The sequence below is a fragment of the Phascolarctos cinereus genome, unplaced genomic scaffold (assembly GCF_003287225.1).
Source record: "Phascolarctos cinereus isolate Bilbo 61053 unplaced genomic scaffold, phaCin_HiC Scaffold_2;HRSCAF=192, whole genome shotgun sequence".
NCBI classification, from domain to species: Eukaryota; Metazoa; Chordata; class Mammalia; order Diprotodontia; family Phascolarctidae; genus Phascolarctos; species Phascolarctos cinereus.
Window position 1 is genome coordinate 285,480,492 of NW_027555625.1, and position 21,083 is coordinate 285,501,574.

General features: G+C 38.8%; 3 protein-coding genes across 9 annotated transcripts in view; 2 read left to right on the forward strand and 1 right to left on the reverse strand.

Moving 5' to 3' along the window:
* Positions 1 to 2,877, forward strand: part of MYLK3 (myosin light chain kinase 3) — an 86,582-nt gene extending 83,705 nt beyond the window's left edge. For all 6 annotated transcript variants that reach the window (XM_020985095.2, XM_020985094.2, XM_020985093.1 and 3 more), the window contains exon 13: positions 290 to 2,877. In XM_020985095.2, the coding sequence (XP_020840754.1) occupies positions 290 to 370 (81 nt within the window). In that variant the 3' untranslated portion in view covers positions 371 to 2,877. The remainder of the gene's footprint in view (positions 1 to 289) is intronic.
* A 403-nt stretch (positions 2,878 to 3,280) lies between these two features.
* On the reverse strand, positions 3,281 to 18,713 carry ORC6 (origin recognition complex subunit 6). 2 transcript variants are annotated; one of them, XM_078150091.1, is made up of 8 exons: positions 18,347 to 18,713; positions 15,826 to 15,955; positions 11,861 to 12,024; positions 11,491 to 11,580; positions 6,941 to 7,012; positions 4,781 to 4,893; positions 4,264 to 4,332; positions 3,281 to 3,884 (listed from the first exon to the last, which is right to left on the reverse strand). In XM_078150091.1, the coding sequence occupies exons 1-8, from the start codon at positions 18,409 to 18,411 to the stop codon at positions 3,766 to 3,768; spliced, it is 822 nt and encodes a 273-aa protein (XP_078006217.1). In that variant the 5' UTR covers positions 18,412 to 18,713; the 3' UTR covers positions 3,281 to 3,765. The 2 variants fall into 2 exon arrangements, with proteins under 2 accessions (XP_078006217.1, XP_020840748.1); XM_020985089.2 differs by lacking the exon at positions 6,941 to 7,012 and having other exon boundaries at positions 18,347 to 18,708.
* A 229-nt stretch (positions 18,714 to 18,942) lies between these two features.
* Positions 18,943 to 21,083, forward strand: part of VPS35 (VPS35 retromer complex component) — a 40,594-nt gene continuing 38,453 nt past the window's right edge. The window contains 1 exon segment of the mRNA XM_020985088.1: positions 18,943 to 19,036. Coding sequence (XP_020840747.1) covers positions 19,034 to 19,036 — 3 coding nt within the window. The 5' untranslated portion in view covers positions 18,943 to 19,033.

Consider the following 21,083-nt stretch of genomic DNA (forward strand, 5'->3'; position numbering starts at 1 on the left):
ATATCTATATCCTCTCTCTCAACTCTTCTACTTTACTTCTACCTGCTATCATGCCCTCCTATTACTTTACCCCCTTTGCTCCCCACCCCACATTCCCAAAAAAAGATCCCTACCTTCAACCTAGCAACTTTTAAGAAATTTTGTTACCTAGTTTGGGGTCACTAGCTGAATCAATTACAAATAAATCAAGAAACTTGTTTTGACCTCATTTATCTTGATTTTCCCAATCCTTTCTTCATAAATGAAAATTTAGTCTAAAATGCAAATTTTCTCTTTATTTTCTTTCAAGAAACATTTCTATGCCGTGACTGCTGCCAACAGGCTTAGGAAGTTTCCAAGTTGTCCCCAAGCCTCATCTATGCTGTTTTGAAAGTTCTGCAATGCTTAGAGCTAGAGATGAGACTAAGACAGAGAACTCTTTGTCTAATGATCTGGCCCTTTACTATTACTGTATTTGATTTCCTGTTTTTAAATTGTGTAAGTAATGTTATTACTGTAGCCTGTCTTAAATGTGGATGTGAACTTGCTATGTAAGAACTGCCTTAAAAACTTTACTAGGTGATGACAGTAGGCATGCATTAAATCAAATGAGTTGGGGAGATATGGTCCTATTTTAGGAGTGTGATTAATTTCAATTTTTAACTTGTTCTGAGTAGCAATTATAGTAGCATGTGGCACAGGGATAAGTCATTCAGTATTATTTCCAAAGTGTAGATTTCTTATTGTTTTTGGTTGTTTAGGTGGTACTGTATTATGAAGTTTCACAACGGGGGTTCTTATCCTCTTTTTGGGTCATGGCCCCCTTTGGGAGTTTGGTGAAGCCTAAAGACCCCTTCTCAGAATAATGTTTTCAAATGCAATTAAATGCACTAAATTGCAGAGGATGACAAAGAAGAGCAATTATATTGAAAGTTAGCAAAATTTTTTTAAAAAGTTTATGGACCTTAGGTTAGGAACCTATGCTTTAAAGTATAACAACACTGGTTTAGAAACCATGGGAACTGGTACCAGAAATTAAGGGATAGATGAGAAGTGTTTTACATAGTTATTTTCCCAAAGGAATGGAGTTGACTACTGCTCATTTTTTAAACCAAATGAGCAATGTCAAAAGAGCAAAGTTCTTATATGGTTCTATATATGCTTAAAATTTTAAATGCAGTTATGTGTGTGTGTGTGTGTGTGTATGCTGAGAGAGCAAGAGAAAGAGCAAGAGCAAGAAATGAGAAACAGGAAGAGTAAATGACCTAGATGGCTTTTAACTCAATTTTTGCCTTACCAGCCCAAATCAGAGCACAGCAACCACTTTGGATAACTACAAGTAACTTTTCAAGACCTTTCTCCCAAACCCATAACTCTAAACCTACAGCTTTTGGGTACTTAAAAGCTGTCAGTAAACCAAGATTCCGTGTAAGGGCTGGTTAAGCTATACACAGAAGTAGAAGATGGCTCAACATAAAGGAATGATTTTTCAATAATGAAATGGGTTGTCTTACAAATGAAGAGAGCCAGCTTTGAGCCAAGAGGACCTGGATGCCATTCCTATCTCTAATATATTGGCTAACCTCTGGGCAAATAATTTAATTTGTCAGTGCTTTGGGCTCAAGTTTCAGAAAGGGTGCCAACATTCATTGGTAGAGGGAGTTTCCTTACCTGGGTGTTCCCTATACCACCAAAATCATAGGTCCAGGCCCTATCCTAATTAAGACTATGATTTCCTTTTATTTTTCTAACTAAGCTTTAAAACAATTCTCATTTCTCGTATCCCACATCATATGAACAAATTTTAGGGGTTTTAGATTTACTAGCAACCTGACTAGAACGATACTATTTTGGATAGGAATTTTTCATATAGGAATAGTAAAGTTATGTCTAAAATTAGGAATGCGACTCAATAGCACAAAGCAAATCTAAGCCCCACACAAAATAAAGAAGACTCTTTCATGCACTTCTTGTATAACTTTATTTTTTAAAAAAGTCAATACCTTTTTTCTAAAGGTGATTCATTAAAAAAAAAAGCCCAGCCTGAAACACAAAACTGAGTATAAATAATGAGCATTAATAGAATAAATGTCAGGTCCTTGTTAGGAGCCAGGAATTTCTCATCATTGCTGGTTTTTATTCCTATTCTCAATCCCATTAGTTGTTTCCCTTTCAAGTTCAATTAGGAAAGCAAGTATTATATTGCATGCAGATGCTGCCTGCCACTTTTGATTGCTAAATGCCTTTCCTTCCAAAAGGCAGGGAACTGCTTTTCTCAGCTTGAGCACAAGCACATTAGTATTTTTAGGAAACTAATTTTGTAAACTCCACTTGTAGGTTACAAGGCTAATTATGTAGTCAATTTAGTTACTCCAGGTTCTACACAGGCTGTGTATTTTGAAAAACTGGAGTGTACCCAAGGGATGACAGTGCTGGGAATGGATGTAGAAAGACCTGAGTTCAAATGCTGGCTCTGGGGCATCCTTGCATTTGTGACTGCGGATAAGTCCCTTAACCTCTCAGTGTCCCATCACCTAAGAGTTTCAGATGAGCTGTTCTTTATCGACTGGAAGTTGCTACCTCTGGAGTATATAAGTCAATGAAATCACAAGTCTATGGCAAATAAACAAACTGCATACCTACCCTCAACATCTAGCAGTAAAATGGAATTTTAAAAATTGAACTCAGCAGTTTTGTGTTTTACTCTTTCAACATATGTAATTAGAAGGTAACCAAAGTGAAATTCTATTTGGTACCACTTCCCAGATCTTTTCACCTTCTATGAAGGCCAAACTCCGTAGGTTTGTTTCTGAATGTTGAGTGTTTAAGTGCTATTGCATCTGTCAGTTTGTATATATCTGAAGCGTAAGCACAAATAAACCTTGGTTAATTTCTTGATTTTGCAATACTGTCCTCATTTGTAGTCCATTATGTGACCTTCTTAAATTACTACCAATATGGTAGCTAGTACAGTAGAGAAAAATTATTCCATATTAATGGCATAAGGGTGTTCGTTTTGTTTTTTTTTTAAAGGCAACTGGGGTTAAGTGACTTGCCCAGAGTCACACAGCTAGGAAGTGTTATGTGTCTGAGGCCAAATTTGAACTCAGGTCCTCCTGACTCCAGGGCTCTATCCACTGCACCACCTAGCTGCCCCCAAAAGGGTGTTCTTTAAACAAAAATTTAAGACATGCTGGACACAGAAATAAAATTTATTATCTTGGGCTTCAGTATTTTATTTAAACTGAAAGATTCTATGATTCTAAAAAAACTGCAAAAACAATTAAAAGCAGGCATCAAATAGTATGAAAATTCATTTGTATTGCTTCAAAATGACTGCATGGGTGGGGAAGTGGCCTAGGAGGCTGCAGGTTCCCCACCCCTGATTAGCGTATTATCAAAAGTACAAACTAGAGTACTAAGTTTCCTTAGACTCTTTTGGAAGAGAATACACACGCCTGGTGGGTAAGTGGAAGCTATATGCCAAATGACACCATGGTTGATTGTGTCAGCTTATTTCCAACATCAGGAGCTAGGTCCCACTGCCTTACATGTGACCTCTGTGTTACCTTCTGTAAGTAACCTCACCAAAATATGGAAACCCAGAGAAGAGGTGAAAGGGTTTTCCTTAACATAACATGTTTGGTACTGCCCAGGATAAAGAACCCCAAGCATATCAAGGTAGCGCTTTCAGAATTCTTGCTCAAGAGCAAATGCTAATGACCCATCAAGGCTCACTGGGGATAAGAGTCATGGTTGGAGGCAGGTGCTTTCTGGAAACTGAAATCACTTCTTTTGTGCTTTAGCAGCATTTTCTAAAATTTTTCTTTTCCACTCTTCATAATCTTGTTTTAAATCTTCACTTTGCTGCTGCTTACATAGAGACTCTGCTTCTTCCTCTATTTCTGTAGGAAAAATTTTAAGAGGTTAAAAATTCTCAATCTTAGCAACTTGAAAGTTTGTCTCTATTTTAAGAAATCAGGACAATAGAAAAATCTCCTGTTTTAAAGTCAACTCCCAATCTAAGACTAAAAATAATCCTGAATTTCCATGATTTAAGTTCTTTATATATGCAAGCAACAAATTTAAGCAGAAAGTTAGAAAGTCTTATAGTTTTGTTCATTTTACTTATACTCCAACTATTCTAAGAAGGCTTCAAACTTTTCCATTGCTTATGGTGAGGACTATAAGAGCTTTTAAAAAATGGTTACCTGATAGATTTTATTCTAGATTTGATAATAAAGCTTTTAAATAACTGCCAGAGTCAATGACAGCAAGCCTTACCTTTCTTGGAATGTTCAACTATAATTTTCTGTCTTTTGGCTGGTGGAGAAGTTGAACTGCTAGGTTCTCCTTCAAGAAAAATAAAACTGTCATTAGTATTATTTCTCTTCTTCCTTCCCACTTTCAGGTATGACTCTTCATTCTAGCATGCTTAATCTCCAAACAATCTTACATTACATTTACATCATTAAATCTATGGCTTCCATCCTTGTAAAATGAGGAGTAAGACTGGATGACCGTTAAGGCCCTTTCCAGCTCTATCCTATGATCTTGCCTGCCCAAATGCCATTGGTTTTATTGGAAGGGGGAAAAAAATAAAAACATTTTGAGGTTTTCCTTTAGCTTGGTAAGACAATATGTCCTACTTGGCAATAGTCTGACCTATGTACATGAATGGAGCATATTACAGCATTTGTCTGAGGAATCAATTTGAGTAACACAAGCCTTTGCAACTATAAACATGCAATTGTGGTAACCTGGCCTAAATTTATATAACCATAAATTGCAGAATACTCACCCTTAACTTGCTGTTCAAACTTTTCCAACTGTTTACAGAGTCGATCAAAAACAGCTTTCTTTACACCACATGTGGCCACCATTTTGTCTTTATTTACTTTTATCTTTAGGACCCTATAAAATAATTAATTTTCTTAGATGGTCAGATACCCTTTTCTTGCCATCTACACATCAATAATACTAATGAAAATGATGATAGTTGACATTTCTATAGCACTTTGAGATGGAAAAAAACCCCAAAACTATTTTATACAATCATTTGATTCTTAGAACAACTCCACGAAGGAGTTATGAGTTTTTTTAATCTCTATTTTATATATGATACTAGAGAGCTATTAAGTGTTGGAAGAAGGATTTTCACTGAAGTATTTGATGATTTAGTTTGGTACATTCTTCATTACACCATTTTCTGTTCCTTTTTTCTCTTGCTTTACTAGTGGGTGTTTGAAGTGTCTAAGAACTGTTTCTTCCCCCTTCAGTCCTAGTGTAAAATTTTAGCTTTAAGGATGCTGCCCACTTCTTTAATCTACTTACTAATTTTTAGTTGTTAGATGGATAAAATTGCCAATAAGGAAGGCACACATTCTGTATCAGAATCTCTGCTATCAGAGAGGGGCATGTGAGAAGACAGAAATGAATACCAGAATTGTTATATTCATTTTCTTAAATTCTCAGGTGTTTAATATTTAAAGAACTAACATTTTTGGGCATACATATCACATTGTTTTCAGGTGCTTGGCTCATTTCATTTCATTGCTACATTTACTAGATTGAGTCCAAAAGAATTTATAAAGTGAGGAGCCCATTCACATCTTTCCTTGCTTTATACCTGTCTTATACTTCAGAAATGTGAACACATAAGGAATAGACCCAAATTGAATTAACTTCATCCTTTTCTATAATACTGATTTGGAGTTAGGTTTTTTTCCTCCATATATGGTAATTAACACACTTTGTGCTATATGTAGGTAATAAAGCCAAACAACTCCAAAATCATTTGGGTGGGTAGAGGAATCCACCCCTAAATTGCTGTTTATTTTTAAGGTGTTTTCCAGCAGAAAGCAAAGCAAGGCCTCTTTAGGAACAGAAACCATGAATAGTTAGTAGTTAGAGATAACTACTGTGGTACAAATCAAAGTACATCAACATATGAAGCATACTAACAAACTAGAAACTGGATCTTTAAGAAGTAATCTAAAAGTCTCAAAAGCTACCTATATAATCATTAATATTTTGCTTTTTGGAGCTACAACTAGCAAACTATTAATCATTAACAGCTAAATCAGGGATCAGATTTTAATGTTCACGTGCAGACAGCCCAAGATAGAAAAAACTCAAGTTGTTAACATTCTTTACATATGAAATGACCACTGTGTAGCTCTGAAAGGGGAGGAATTTCCTTGCTGCCACTATAGCTATAGCAAGGAGAGAGCAAGTTAGAATTTGGAATGCATTTCCCCATAGAAGTTGCCCTAAAGGGCAACTAAGTTCCCAGGTTAAGTTCTTAAAATCCTATCTAATTTTTAATGTAACTTAAATACTATAAATTTCCATTAAAAAAGAAAAACAAACAACAGTAATAGAAAGCATTATAGTTGTGAACAAACAACATTTCTGCTATTCAATGGATTTGTAATCTACTAAATGGCATGAGAACTCCCTCCACTGGTACAGACTGAAAATTACCCTAGCTTTCTTATCATTTATAAATTCCCCACAGGGATCTATTCAATGAATTGGTGACCTTCCTTTGTGTTTTAATATTTTGTAGATATCCATACAATAATACATCTGTCCATCTATCATCCTTTCCTCTCCCTACATGAATGAATAGTCTGCCTTTTTTTCCAGTTGTACATGTTCCTGACCGTGTCTTCTATGCCCAAAAGTCATTGTTGGTAATAAACTACTGACTACTCTATACAATATGTACTCTTCACACATTTCCCCTACACCCTCTATGTTACCTGCAGTTTGGATTTTTATATGATTGTGTTACTCCATGATTTGAAGCCGTATCACATCACAAGGAGAATAATGGTGTTAAGAAACATGGGCTTTTGTGGCAAGGAACAATATGACATCAATGGAAGCAGCACACAACCTGCTAATCCTCTCTCTTAATCCTAATCAGCTCTGGGCCCAGCTCACTGTCCCTTACCAAGATATATGAACAGATTTATCATCCAGACTATGACATTTATTTTTTTTCCAAACATGTTTTATTGATGCCCTGAAGGAAAAAAAAAACCAAATAACTGTCACTTCCCAATAATTCCCAATGTCTGCACCGCCCCCCCCAACAAAAAAGCACAGGTAAGCAAAACAAATTGATAATTGGTCATTTATGGCAATGCATACCCCATTCCACCTATAGCTCACCCTTCTGCTGTAAGCAGGAAAGCACATTTTACTGTCAGTCCTCTGATATTCTGACTGGTAAGTGTATTAATCAGAGTTCTAATGTATAACATTCCTTCTTTTTATTTTTTTATTTTTTGCTTTTAGGCAATTGGGGTTAAGTGGCTTGCCCAGGGTCACACAGCTAGTAAGTGTCAAGTGTTTGGTCTGAGGTTAGATTTGAACTCAGGTCCTCCTGACTTCAGGGCTGGTGCTCTATCTACTGCGCCACCTAGCTGCCCCCACATGCCTTCTTTGTAAAAGAAATTTTTTTTTATTAAGAATGTAATCATCAAATACTAACACTTCAATTTATAAAGAACAAAATAGGATTTCATATGAACCCATCAATGTGTTACTTACTTTAGTTTTTTAAAAAGTTTATATTAAATTTAATAAGGTAGTAACAAAATTACCTTGTGTCTCCTTATAAACCAATTTCTTCTATGTATTTTAAAACCTTTTTGTTGATGCTCTTTTCTTCCATTTATTTTTTGCATCTTGATCACTATCCATTAACTCAATACCCCCAAAAGAAATACAGTCAAGCAAAACATGTATGGATTATTTTGTATCTCTAATCCATCGCTCCTTTGACAAGGGGAATGTTTTATGATCAGTCTTGTAAAGTCATGGTTAGTCACAGATTAATTCACTGATCAGAGTTCTGAAGTCTTTGAAAGTTGCTTGCCACTGTGTAAATTTTTCTCCCAGCTTTTATTTCATTCTGCATCAGTTCATCCATGGTTTCTTTGAATTACTCTTATTCATCATTTCTTACAGCATAATAATATTCCATTACACTTATGTATCACAATTTACTGTGATTTGTCATTTGATGGGTACCTATTTTGTTTCAAGTTCCTTATTACAACGAAAAGTATAGCTATGAATACTTTGTTATACAGCCATCCTTTCCTTCTGTCTTTGAATGTTAAGCCACTCTTGAGTGGTTATACCTGGGAATTCCACAAAGAAATCCTTCTAATCAGAATTCCACTTGCAAATAAAAGCAAATGGTGAAGTGGAAAGAATACAAGATGAAGCATCAGAAGATCTGGGTTTGACTCTTACTAGGCATGCAACTCTGGGTGAAACCAGACTCATTTTTTAGACTCTAATACTCATTTTTCTAATCTATAAAATGAGAAAAAGGATACTTGCACCATCAACTTTTAAAAGAGTTGTTAAATACTTTTTGTAAATCTCAAAGTACTACGTGGATGTGAGTTATCATCTATAGATAATCCCTATTCCATCTGGATATCGTGCAGGACACTGTCTGTAACACCAGTGAATACCTTTGGTGGACATCTCCTGTTTTATGCCTCACTTGATATTTATATTCAGAATATTATTGGACAAAATTATGTCTGTGGTTGCATCTATCAAGGAAACTTGTATGATCTTAACACATGCACATCTGACACCATATGGAAGAGGATTCTTTATGGCTAAGTTTGCTTTACCAAATCAAATAACTTTTTTTTAAAAAGTAATTTAAAAAGTACTGTTTCTTGAAACAATAAACATAGAAAAATTTTGTATTTTCTTTCTTTCTTTTTTATTTTTGGCTAGGCAATGAGATTAAGAGACTTGCCCAAGGTCATACAGCTATTAAGGGTCAAGTGTCTGAGACTGGATTTGAACTCAGGTCCTCCTGACTCCAGGGTCAGTGCTCTATCCACTGGCACCACCTTGCTGCCCCAAGCTCTTGTATTTTCTACATCATGAAGTAAATTATGTGATTAAGTTGTATAGCAAATAGTTTGTAAAAGTCTGTTCTATTCTAATGTTACTCAAGAATACCTTAATATGCATATAGGCTATTCTCAAAGATTTTGTTGAAAAAATAGGCAAACAAGTCAAAAAATTCTGATCTCTTCTCAGTTCTTTTTTTCTGGTAATAATACCATACATTTTCTATTTTTCTGGAAGCTCTCTCTTTTTAGGGTTTTAAAATTTTTTAAATCAAATGACTTGTTAAAAATAATATTAAGCAATACAACTAATTAAATTTGCTTAGTAACTATTTACAATTAAATTAATTTCAATGTAGAGAATAGAGCTTTTTTAGTCATTTCCACTAAAGCTCCACAAATCAGAGTTCTTCACCCATTCATTTTTACTTTGGCTTTTTTCATTTTGCATTAATTCATAATGGTTTTCTAGATTTCTTTGTACTACTTATAGTTGTGAGACTTAACCAAATGATACTATTCCTACATTTATCTACCACAATTTACTTAACTATTCTCTTATTGTTGGACATTTGTTTCTCCAGTTTTTCTACAATTATTTATAATAATGCTATGAAAACAGCTTTTTGTGTGTTGTTTTTCTACAACACTTTTCAGGACACAATACTCAACAGTGGAATAACTAGGTCAAAGAGTACAATTATTTTGGTAACTTCTACTGCATATTAATAAAATGCTGTCAAAAAGGTTCTATGAGAACACTTCCAACATTGAGTTTTATTACTTTTAATTATTTTTGCCAGTTTGATGGCTGTGAGACAGTAACTCAAAGTTGTTTTATTTTAAACCATTGAAATCACATCATTTTATATCTGGAAAGGATAGCCATCATTTAGTCCAAACTCCTCACTTTACAAATGAAGAAACTGATATCCAGAGAGATGAGGTTTTGTTTTTGCATTCTAGATCATACAGCTAATTTGTGGTACAGCCACAACTAGAACTTAAGCTTCATTACTCCCTCTTCTCACTTCTTTTCATTACACCACTCCTGAGGCACAGTGGTATAGTAAGAATAGTATCAGTCACAAACTCAGGACACCTAGGTTCAGTTCTAAGTCTGTTTCCTCAGTCAAATGGGAATAATAATACTCAGACCACCAACGTTATAGCACTATTGTGAAAGTGCTTCTTACATCTTAAAGTACCAAATAAATGTGAAGATTTAGTATTGTTGCTAAAGAACAATTAAATGGATAGATTATTGCTGCAAATTACCTATGACAAAAACTCCCTGGAGACACAGTTTTAAAACTCCAAGAAGTGAAGAGCCTCTTCTAAGGACACTTCAAGGAGCCACAAATATTGGCAATGGAGTAATCCCTCCACTAATACAGACAGCAAGGACCTCTGCTCTTCACCAAACGATCTCTGAAAGTTGCTGTTGCTGAAAAACCTCAACTCCCCAATAAGCCCCTATGAGTTTAGTTAAGCTAGAAGAGAACAGATTTAAGTATGTAAAGAAGGCCATATTCAAAGTCTTTCAGGCTTGGTAGGACTGACAAAGCTTATGGTATGCTGACACACAGCCTTCAAGAATCCTGGGTTATTTCCACATCACAATGAAATGCTGGTGAGGTCCAAGAAGTTTCCCCCCAAATATGTAAAATGATAAAAATCCAGCTGTTTCTTTCCTTTGTTTTTTTTTTTTTTGGTGAGGCACTTGGGGTTAAATGACTTGCCCAGAGTCACACAGCTAGGAAATATTATGTGTTTGAGGCCAGATTTGCACTCATGTCCTCCTGACTTCAGGGCTGGTGCTCTATCCATGGCACCACCTAGCTACCCCCGGCTGTTTCTTCCTGATTTCAGATTCTTCTTCAAAATTCCCAAAAGCTAAATACCCTGCCTCTAAATGGCACAGAAGCTGTTACAAGGAAGAATTACTGAAACTGCACGTCATGAAATTTAGGGAACCTGTACACAGTTCCCTTGAAAAGACTTTGGTTATTCCTCATCTTTCCCTTTACATCCATCTGCACTGCTGCAGGTGGAACTCCACAGTCAGTCACAGCTGATAGGTTCTCTCCTCTAGATCTGGCAAATTGCTCCAAGTACAGAATTTCATTTTCCTTACATCTTTCTGCTACCATGGAGGGTGGGGAAGAGGGCTCCAGGGCTTGTTTCCAACCACTGCCACCACCGTCCCAGTGGAAGCTCTCTTTCTGAGAAAGGTAGTAAGGTGCTGGACTAGATGGCCTTTGAGCTCATGTGAAATATCCTGAAAATCCATCCTAATGCCTTTGAAACGGTATCACCTCCAGCATGGATTTCAGTTTTCTGTATTTGGTCAAGTCCAACAACTCTGACTTAAGTGCAATTTTTTTACTTCTTTTACAGCACATGAGTTTCTGAGATAGCACAGGCCAAATGCAGTGGCTGTACCATTACCAGTGATGAGAATAGGTACATTCTGAACTAACAAGCTTTGGAAGCCTCCCTGAGAAACCAACCACCAAACAGACATTATTTCTGTAAGAAAATGTGTTCTGAATTGCAAGTGACTTATAAACTTTGGAAACATTAAGTCCTTAACAAAATATATCCTTACCTGCATGCTGAAAACAGTGTAGCTGTCGTGAAAAGGGGCTTGGACAAATCTAGATCTACTTTCTGTATCTGGGAAAGGCTGGCTTCGTACCTACAAGAAAGCAGTTTTTAAGGTATTTGTTAGAGAAATGGTCCAGATTCTAAAGTGATATATAAATACTAAATAGTATAAGCATGATTTCTAAGGCATAATGTAAAAGTGCTAAATCATCATCACTAAACCTTGACAATAAGCATGCATCAGTTTTAAGTGTACCAAATATTTCTATAGGCCAAAATTTTACTTAACAAAGGTAGATATTTTTTCAAATTAAAAGTTCTAATTTGTAAAACATCAAGTTTTCGACCACATGATTCTTTATTCTCCATACCTCTGTAGGATCTTTGAAGCAATGTTTACAGCCTCCACGCAGTTAAACTGTACTGCTAAGTCTTTTATTCCAACATTTGAATTCAAGCCCAGCAAACACTCAAAAGACTTAAGACAGCTTTGATACATCTTCTTGTTCAAACCAGAAAGTTTAACTAAGTAAGTCTTCCAAAAAAGAAAATATGAACATGATTATGTCAATAGGTGCAGAAAAAGCCATTACAAAGTATAACACACATTTTTGTTAAAAACCAGACAATGCATAGACATAGGACAATTTTAAAATACGATTTAAAATGTTTAAAAACAAAAGTTAACATTTTCTACAATGAGGAAACACTAATGCCTTTGTTAATAAACATAAGAAGCATGGATGCTCATTTCCCCATAGTTATTTTTCACAGTTCTAGAAATGCTAGCATTAAGACAAGAAGAAATTTTAATGCAATGACAAAAGCAAAGAGGAGATAAAATTGTCCCCATTTACTGATGGCATAATGGCTTATTTAGAAAATCCCAGAAGTAGGCAAAGAAACTGTGACAGTAGCAATAATAAAGTAGTGCTTACAAAAATAAATACAAAAACTAATGACATTTCTATATAGCAATAACAAAATCCAAAAGCAAATGATAGAAAGCATAATAACTACAAAATTGGGAGTCAATTTACCAATGCACACTGCAACTTTATGTAAATACAATTATCAAACACTTAAAAGAAATAAAGAATTATATAATAATTGGAAGGATGTTCATTGTTTCTGACTAGAGTACATCAATATAATAAAAATGACGATACTACCTACATTAATTAATAAGCTTAGTGTCATACTAGACTCTCAAGGTAATATTTTATAGAGCTTTAAAAAAAGATTGATTTGGAGGAAGAAAAGATCTAGACTTTCATGAGAAATAATGAAAAAAAGGAATGAAGGGAGAATAGTATTTCCAACATTCCTAATTATAACATATAGAAGCATTCATCAAAACTATTTGGTATTGGTTAAAAAATATAAAAGTTGATCAACAGAATAGATTAGATAAGCAACAATCAGAAACAAACTTTGTAATGCAGTCTTCTATAAACTGAAAATGTAAATTTTGTGCAAGAGCTCCCTATTTGACAAGAAGTGGTAGGAAAACTGAAAAAATTCTGTCAGAAATTAAGTTTAGACTAATAATCTTATATGATATTCCATTATAAGATCAGAATGGATACTTGACACGAATACTGTATTTCACTGCATAATTGTCGCAGGCTTTATGCTAATTTTTTTTTTTTGCAAAGAAGTGGGGTGCAACCATTACATGAAGCTTTCTTTTAAATTGTGCTGGTATTACTTAAAAATCATTTACTAAACTGTATCGCTGGTGAGAAACTGTACAGTTTAGATAGCATGGGAAGATGCAAGTCTTACCACATCAAATGATTTACTCATGGCAGCTTCACCTGCCTGTCTGCTCATGGCTCTTCATTGGGTTGAGTGACAATACCATTAATCCTGCAGTGCTCTAAACAAACCATGCAAGTCAGCTTTCAGAAATACACCAACAATGAGGCTCGTAATGTGCCAGAGATAAATGTGTATCCATAAGACACTGGTGAATACACTATTGCTCTATTTACCTTTTAAGCAGCTTGATAAAGAGAATTATACCATGCCATGAAAGATTATAAATCAAGTTTTGGACTGGGGAGTGAGGGAGTGGGGAAGTGGGAGAGTGGAGGAAAGGGAGGGAGTGGGAGAGAGTGGGAGAGGAAGAGAGGGAGAGGGGGGGGGAGAGAGAGAGAGAGAGAGAGAGAGAGAGAGAGAGAGAGAGAGAGAGAGAGAGAGAGAGAGAGAGAGAGAGAGAAAGAGAGAATGAGAACACATACACACCAGGGTGCGATGATTATGTGCTGAAATCCAGTATCAAAGGCCACAGATTTATGGCTAGGGGGAGAGTTTTCAACATGTGACGGGAGGTAATCACAAAAGATGAAATAAAAAATTGGATGACATGAAGTTGAAGAACTTTTTTTTTTGTGAGGCAATTGGGGTTAAGTGACTTGTCCAGGGTCACACAGCTAGTAAGTATCAAGTGTCTGAGGCTGGATTTGAACTCTGGTCCTCCTGACTCCAAGGCCAGAGCTCTACCCACTGCGCCACCCACCTAGCTGTCCCTCTGAAGAACTTCTGCACAACCAAAATGAATATAACTATAATTAGGAGAAAAACACTGCATCAAATTTCTCTGGATGACCAAGGTATAGAGGGTACTAACACAAATATTTAAGACCCAGAGCCACTCCTCAATGGATAAGTGGTCAAAGGGTATGAACAGATTTCTGAAGAATTATAAACAATGGGTTACTGAATTTAATTATTTTTGATTCTTCCTTATCTAGTTTGTTCTACTGATCTACCTTCCTACTTTTATCCATAAGAAACATAGCTTCCTATATCAGATCGCATACTGTCTTGGGGAGGGAGGTAGAGAAGGGGAGAAAAATTTAAAACTCAAAAGCTTATGGAAATGATTGTTGATAAATCAAAGTAAATTAATTTAAAAAAAAAGAAATATAGCTTCAAGTCATTAATAAGAGAAATGGCAATGAAAACAACTGTTTTCAAAAACTGTTGTATACCCCGTACCCAGCAAATTTGCAAAGACAAAAGAAGGGCATAGTCAATGTTGAAGGAGGTTGCCAGGAAACACAATAAAATGCTCTTGATGTAGTGTGTAAAGCAATTTGAAATTATACTAAGAAAGTGATTAAAATGTCCATATTTTCACCTCAGAGATTCCACTTCCGGACACATACTTCAGGGAGGTCAATATCAAAAACAAAGACCCAACATGCACCAAAATGTTTATAATCAAAGAATGAAAAAAAAAAGCAGATGCTCATTGCTTGGAATATGGCTAAATAAATACTGTACATGAATGTCATGGAATATTACTGTGCTGCATAAGAAATATGATGACCATGAAAGTGAAGTAAGCAGAACTAGGAAAACAATCTAAACAATGACTACAACAATGTAAATAGAGAGAAGAAGAACCAAACAATCTCAACAATCGTAATGACCAAGCACAGCACCAAAGAAGATATGAGAAGACACCTATGCCCACTTGTTGGCAGAGGGAAGGGACCCCAAGTAACAGAAGTGCACACAATGTTAGATCTCTCTGATATGTTGGTTAGTTTTGTGGAACCTTTTTTCTTCCCTTCATTACCTTTTTTTTTTTTAAATAAGGGATGGCTTTCTGGGAGCTATTTGGGAGGGATAGAGTGGAAAATATTAAGTAATGTGAAAACAAAAGATATAGATAATATTTTAAAAATTTATTTATTTTAAAAATATTTAAAAAGATGTCCATGTCATTTTACACAGAGATCCTACTAGAAGGCATATGCCCAGAGAAAATTAAAGACAGAAAGAAATGTTAAAATATTCATAACAGTACCTTTTATGGTAGCAAAAAACTGGAAAGAATAGCTAAATAAACTATGGTACACGAATATAATGGAATAATACTGTACCATAAGAAAGGAAAATATAAAGAATCCTGAGAAGCGTCTGAAGATTTATAGGAACTTATGCAGAATAAAGCAAGCAGAATCAGGAAAATAATATGACTATAATAATGTAAATAGAAAGAACAACAACAACATAAAAACGAAAGCTATATACTTTATGGCCAAGCTTGGTCTCAGGGATGAGAAAATGAACTTCTCTCCTTTCTTTTCCAACATTTATTAAACACCATTTATGTGCAATGCGCTATGTTCAACACCAGGAGAGAGAGAGAAAAATAAGACACAGCCCTTGCTTGCACGGAATTGTATGTTCTAGCAGAGACAGAAAAGACATACTCAAATAACTACGGTTTAAATAACTTGTACCCTTAGTTAATTTAAGAACAAGAGGGAAATAAGTGGAAAAGGCATCATCATCATAGTGAAAGAGACCCACTTACTCTGTCTAAAGGCCATCTCATAGTGGTGGCAGCAAGGTCCAGACACATGATTGCATTACTTGTTTCTGTTGTATGAGCAGACAATCCAGTACACTTCACTTGGGACAGTCGCGAGTACTCTTCAGCTTTCCTATATTACAATATTAAATTTATAAAGTATTTTCTGTGTAAGCAGCTAACGACATTTCTTAATAAAGGAGATAGAAGATAAGTAAATAGATTTCATCATGGTTCTACTCTGCCTGCAAGCTAAAGTCACAGAATCCTACAGAGTCCTTCAAAGTGTCATCATCGTCTGATAGCTCACACTTACACAGTGCTTTATAGTTTATACAATAACTTTCTCACAACAATCTGGAGTGTAGTAGCAGTTTTTACTCTTCTTTACAGAAGAGGAAATTGAGACTCAAAAGTAAAGTAAGTTGCCTACAGTTATATGATTATACTTTGAGTCAGATTCATCTGATGCATCTTCTTGGGATTCTCAAGTGATTTTAGACATAGGAAGGAGTGAAATATTGAAAAAGAAGACTGGGTTCTAGCAACGGATCTCAATAACTTTGGGCAAGCCACTTCTTCTGGAACCTAGTTTCTCCATTTGTAAAATTATGGTGGGGTGGTTAGGGTGAATGGGCTACAGAATCTAAGGTCTCTTCTTTAAGTACTATGAATCTTTATTAATATTTTCTTATAAGCAAGTCACTGAAGCAAGAATATCTTTAGGACTCTTGACAAATGGTTATCTATCTTCTCTTTCCCCTAAAAGACTTTCAAGGGAAGCCTCCCCAATCTCATTCCACTTTGGGACAACTCTAATTATTGGGAAATATCTCCTTGAGTAAAAAATCTGCATGCTATATCTTGCATACAATATTCTTAGTTCTTTCCTCTGGGGCTACACAGAACAAAACTAATCACATTTTCACATGACAGACAATAAATATTTATAGGCAGCTATTAAATTTCCCTCAAGTCTCTTTTCCAGGTTTAATGTTCCCAGTCCCTTCAATTGCTCCCCATTACAGGATAGTCTCCAGTCCCTTCACCATCCTATAATGCATCTTCAGTTTGTCAAATATCTTTTTTAAAGAAATCAATACTTCAGATGTGTTCTGATAGCACAATAGGGCAGAATATCATTGCCATCATTCTAGACACCCTTTTTATGTCGCTTAAAATGTGGCAGCTTTTTTGGCCACCCCATCACATTGTCACCTAGTGTGAAATGAAAAGACAATTACAATGACCAAGCACGGCACCAGAGATAGGAGACGTCACCTCCCCACTTCCTGGCAGAGGATCCTGAGTATAGACCACTACAGACAATGTTAGACCTTTCTAATATGTTGGTTCCTTTTGCTGAAACCTTTTGTCTTCCTTGATTTCCTGTTGATGCTCCCCTTTCCCCCCCATCCTGGCCGTGTTCCTCTGGACAAGGTTCTTATATATTAGCATAATAAATTAAGAAACGGAAGGGACCTTGGAGAATACTGGAGGAAGCATGGTGTAGTGGAAAGCTCTGGAACTGGAGGACTTGAGTTCAAACTCCACCTTTCAGGTATGATCCTGGCAAACAATCTCTCTGGGACTTAAGTTTCTTCATTTGTAAAAAGGAGAAGTTAGAGAAGGCAGCCTCTTAAGGGCCATCTGGACATGGCTCTTTCAGTTATAAATTATGTGATCTAGGTGAGCCAACTCAGTTTAGAGATTAGGAAACTGAGGTCCACGTGGATTCCTTTCTAGCTCTTGAAATCATTTTTTCTTTCCTCATAGGCCTCCTAAGCTACGAATTTCTTCCTCAAATCTGAATAATTAAATAAGGACAATTAGAGGCAACTCGATGTAGTGTGGGCAGAGAGGTGATCTGGGAGTCAGTTAGACCTGGGTTCAAGTGCCACCTCTGACACATACTGGCTGTGTGACTCTAGGCAAGTCACTTAACCTCTCTGGCTGTGTGATTCTAGGCAGGTCACTTATTCTCGGTACCCCCACCGACCCTCGAAGACTAGAAGTGGCAGAGAAGACTTCCGTAGAGGAAGTGACTCCCATCAAAGATCCCGATACCAATGACATGTTTTTTGTTTGTTTGATCGGTTCAGTCATGTCGGGCTCTTCGAGACACGATCTGGGGTTTTCTCGGCAAAGATACTGGAGTGGTTTGCCATTTTCTTCTCCAGCTCATTTTACAGATGAAGAAACCGAAGCAAAAAACGGTTAGGTGACTTGCCCAGGGTCTCACGGCTGGTGTCTGACGTCGAATTTGAACTCAGGTCCTGCAGACTCCAGGCCTCACGCTAAGTCCACCGCACCACCTAGCTGCCCCTAATGACCACACACATCAGATTAAAACCAAAAGCAATGACAATTACTCCTGGCTATCATTGTTTCCTTGGCGTCTCCGCCCGGGCTTCTCCAAGGAACTTGGGGGAGCGCAGCGGCCTCTCCACAAAGCCGGCCCCGTGTCCTTCGGGGTCTTCTAGAGGCGCCCCCAGGCTCCGAGGGGCCTGGCCCCGCTACTCACCTTAGGATAGAGGGGTCCGTGATGCCCAGTCGAGGTCCGAAACGCGCAATGGGCCCGGGCTCCATGGCGCGCGGCTACCGGGGACAGCCCGCGAACCTCCCGGCAGAAGGACGAAAGGCGCGCGCCCCACGGCTCGCCGGCCAATGGGACCCGGACCCGACCCCCCGGGCGCGACAGCATTGGCTCCGAGAGCAGGGCAGCTTTTCCGCACGAGCCAACCCGCATCCTCCATCTGCGCCTGCGTACTCGCCAGGAATGGGTGTGTGCTAAGCCGCAGGAGAATCTATCCCACCTTTTCCGTGTCTTCCTTCCTGCCCTACGCTCAGTAGCCCGGGGCGAGTCAGATGATTCGCTGTCCCTGAAGCCGACTCCGTACTTCCCACTATTCAGGTGCCTCCCTGCGACTCTCCTCCCACGGCACTCCAATGCCCCGCCCCCTCCCTAGCTCCTGGCAGAGCGATTGGCTTCTGTTCTCGTCCTTTAGCGCGTTCTTTGGGAGACGAAGACCAATGGGCGAACGCGACCCCAGTTCCTGGGCGTGGGCCAATGGAGGGGCGGCCTGAGGGTGTGGAGGGGTGGAGCGCGGGGAAGTTGAAAGGCGGGGCCTCGTGGGGCCGCAGAGTCACATGACTGCGCGGGGCTCGACGCGGCGCTGGTGCTGCTTGCCGCAGGCTCTGGGCAGTCGCCATGGTGAGTGTTGAGGGGGGTAGCGGGGACCCCTAGAACCAGTGCTTTCTTCCTTTCCTTCCTCGCCTGTAGTCCGGCCGTGTCCGGCCTCTGGGGACCCGACGGGACGTTGATGGGGTGTGCTGATACCGCTAGGGCTGGGTCGGCCTGGGGCTGGGGGCGGCCAAGCGAAGGCCGCAGGCGGGGCCGCTTCCCGGGAGGGAGGGGGCGTGGGGTCCAGGGTCGCCGCGGCCCCTCCTCGGGTGGGTAGCCGCCTGCTTCGCGTGAGACTGCGGCATCGAGGGGGCAGGAGCGACGGACGGCCGCGAGGCTGGGGGCCGCGTCTGTCCTCAAGCCGCTGCAGCCGCCCGCGGTCGGGAGGAGTCGACTACCCCACGGCGGGCGAGGGCCGCGGAGCGTTCGTGGTCCTGCGGCCGAAGGGAAGCGCCGGGGCCGCAGACGAACACGCTGGGCCCGGGGCCGTCCCTTTCTCGGGCTCCAGCCCTCGTCCGCCCTTTGTGCCCTGCACAATCCCGGCCGTCCTGACTTTGCTTTCTGCGAGTCGGGGATGAATAAAAGGCTCCGTGCGCTGTCTTGGGCCGGTCCCACCACGTTCATCTGTCACACCTGTCCTAATGTCAACCGAGAGCCCGTCCCTCGGCGAAAATCGGTGGTGGCCCTATGTAAATGAGCCACGGGCCCCTGTGTACCCCTGCCGTGGCTGTGACACTTCCACTTCATTGATGGAGCCGAAAAAGAGGTCCTCTTGTTTCCTTATTTTACCTAGACCAACCATTCTCTAACTCTCCCCACCCCACATCTAAGTAAAATAAAATGCACACCTTTTAGTTGCTTGTGACTCCTTATTACTTTCTGAATTGGGCTCAGATTACTCTGCCAGGCATTCAAGACTCTTTTTGTAACCCAGAGGCAGGGTTTCCAACCTTATTTCCAGTTCCCTTTCATGCACTCCTTCTACCCCTGATCCCCACCTCCAAACTGCTTCTCTTTGTCCTGCAACGAGCTCGATATTCTCAGAACACTATTGCTTTGCTCAACCTGTTTGTCATGTCTGGAATGCTCTCACAGTCTTTTTACCTGTTGAATTTTACCTATCCTTTACAGTGGAGCTTAGATATCACTTTCTTCAAGAGGTTTGATAGCACTGTTTTGGAGTTCTTTAATGGATGCTCATGTTTTGGTGTCCTAGCTTTCTTTTAGATTATCCCTATGAATAGGGTGGGACTTTGTACCTCTGTAATGCCTAGCACAGTGCTTATGAACACAAATAACTGCTTAAAAAATGTTTTATTATTGTTTGTGATCCAAAATCAACTTCTTCCACTTAGCCAACTTTAGTTACAGTAGCAAATCATGGTGGAACTGGTGATAAGTAAACTTTAACTTAAAAGCAATCCATCTTTATTGGTTATTATAAGGCACTTCCCAGTCTTCTTGGAGCTTGACTTGTCTTTTTTTTTGGCGAGGCATTGGGGTTAAGTGACTTGCCCAGGGTCACACAGCTAGTAAGTGTTATGTGTCTGAGGCCTATTTGAACTGAGGTCCTCCTGACTCTAGGGCTGGTGCTCTATCCATTGCTCCACCTAGCTGCCCCTTGACTTGTCTTTTGATTACATTCAAAAATGACCTAATTATCTACCTTAGGGGGATTCTTGACATCTTATCAGTGTCCAGCTCTCTATGACCCCATTTTGGGGTTTTCTTGGCAGAGATACTAGAGTGGTTGCCATTTCTTTCTCCAGCTCATTTGATAGATGAGGAACTGAGGCAAACAGGGTGAAGTGACTTGCCCAGGGTCACAAAACTAGTAAATATCTGAGGCCAGATTTCAACTCCTAAAGATGTGTTCCTGATTCCAGGCCCAGTGTTCTGTGCACAGCAACACCTAGCTGCCCATAATGGATTGTAATGTACATTCATTTTGACTAAATTGATTAAAGTATTGGTGTGTTCCTCCGCTTCACCATTCCTACTCTCAAGAGATAGCTTCCATCTGTTCTTTATATATCTTTTATGTACTTTGTTGTTTGCATGTTGTTTACTCCTTTAG

What these genes read in the sequence shown, in the direction of transcription:
- ORC6 (XM_078150091.1), bottom strand. Translation starts at nt 18,411, where the DNA reads ATGGAGCCCGGGCCCATTGCGCGTTTCGGACCTCGACTGGGCATCACG. An exon ending in TGAGATGGCCTTTAGACAGA is followed by an intron (nt 12,025 to 15,825) that starts GTAAGTGGGTCT and finishes CTTTTTTGGAAG; the next exon opens with ACTTACTTAGTTAAACTTTC. An exon ending in AGTTGAACATTCCAAGAAAG is followed by an intron (nt 3,885 to 4,263) that starts GTAAGGCTTGCT and finishes TTTTTCCTACAG; the next exon opens with AAATAGAGGAAGAAGCAGAG.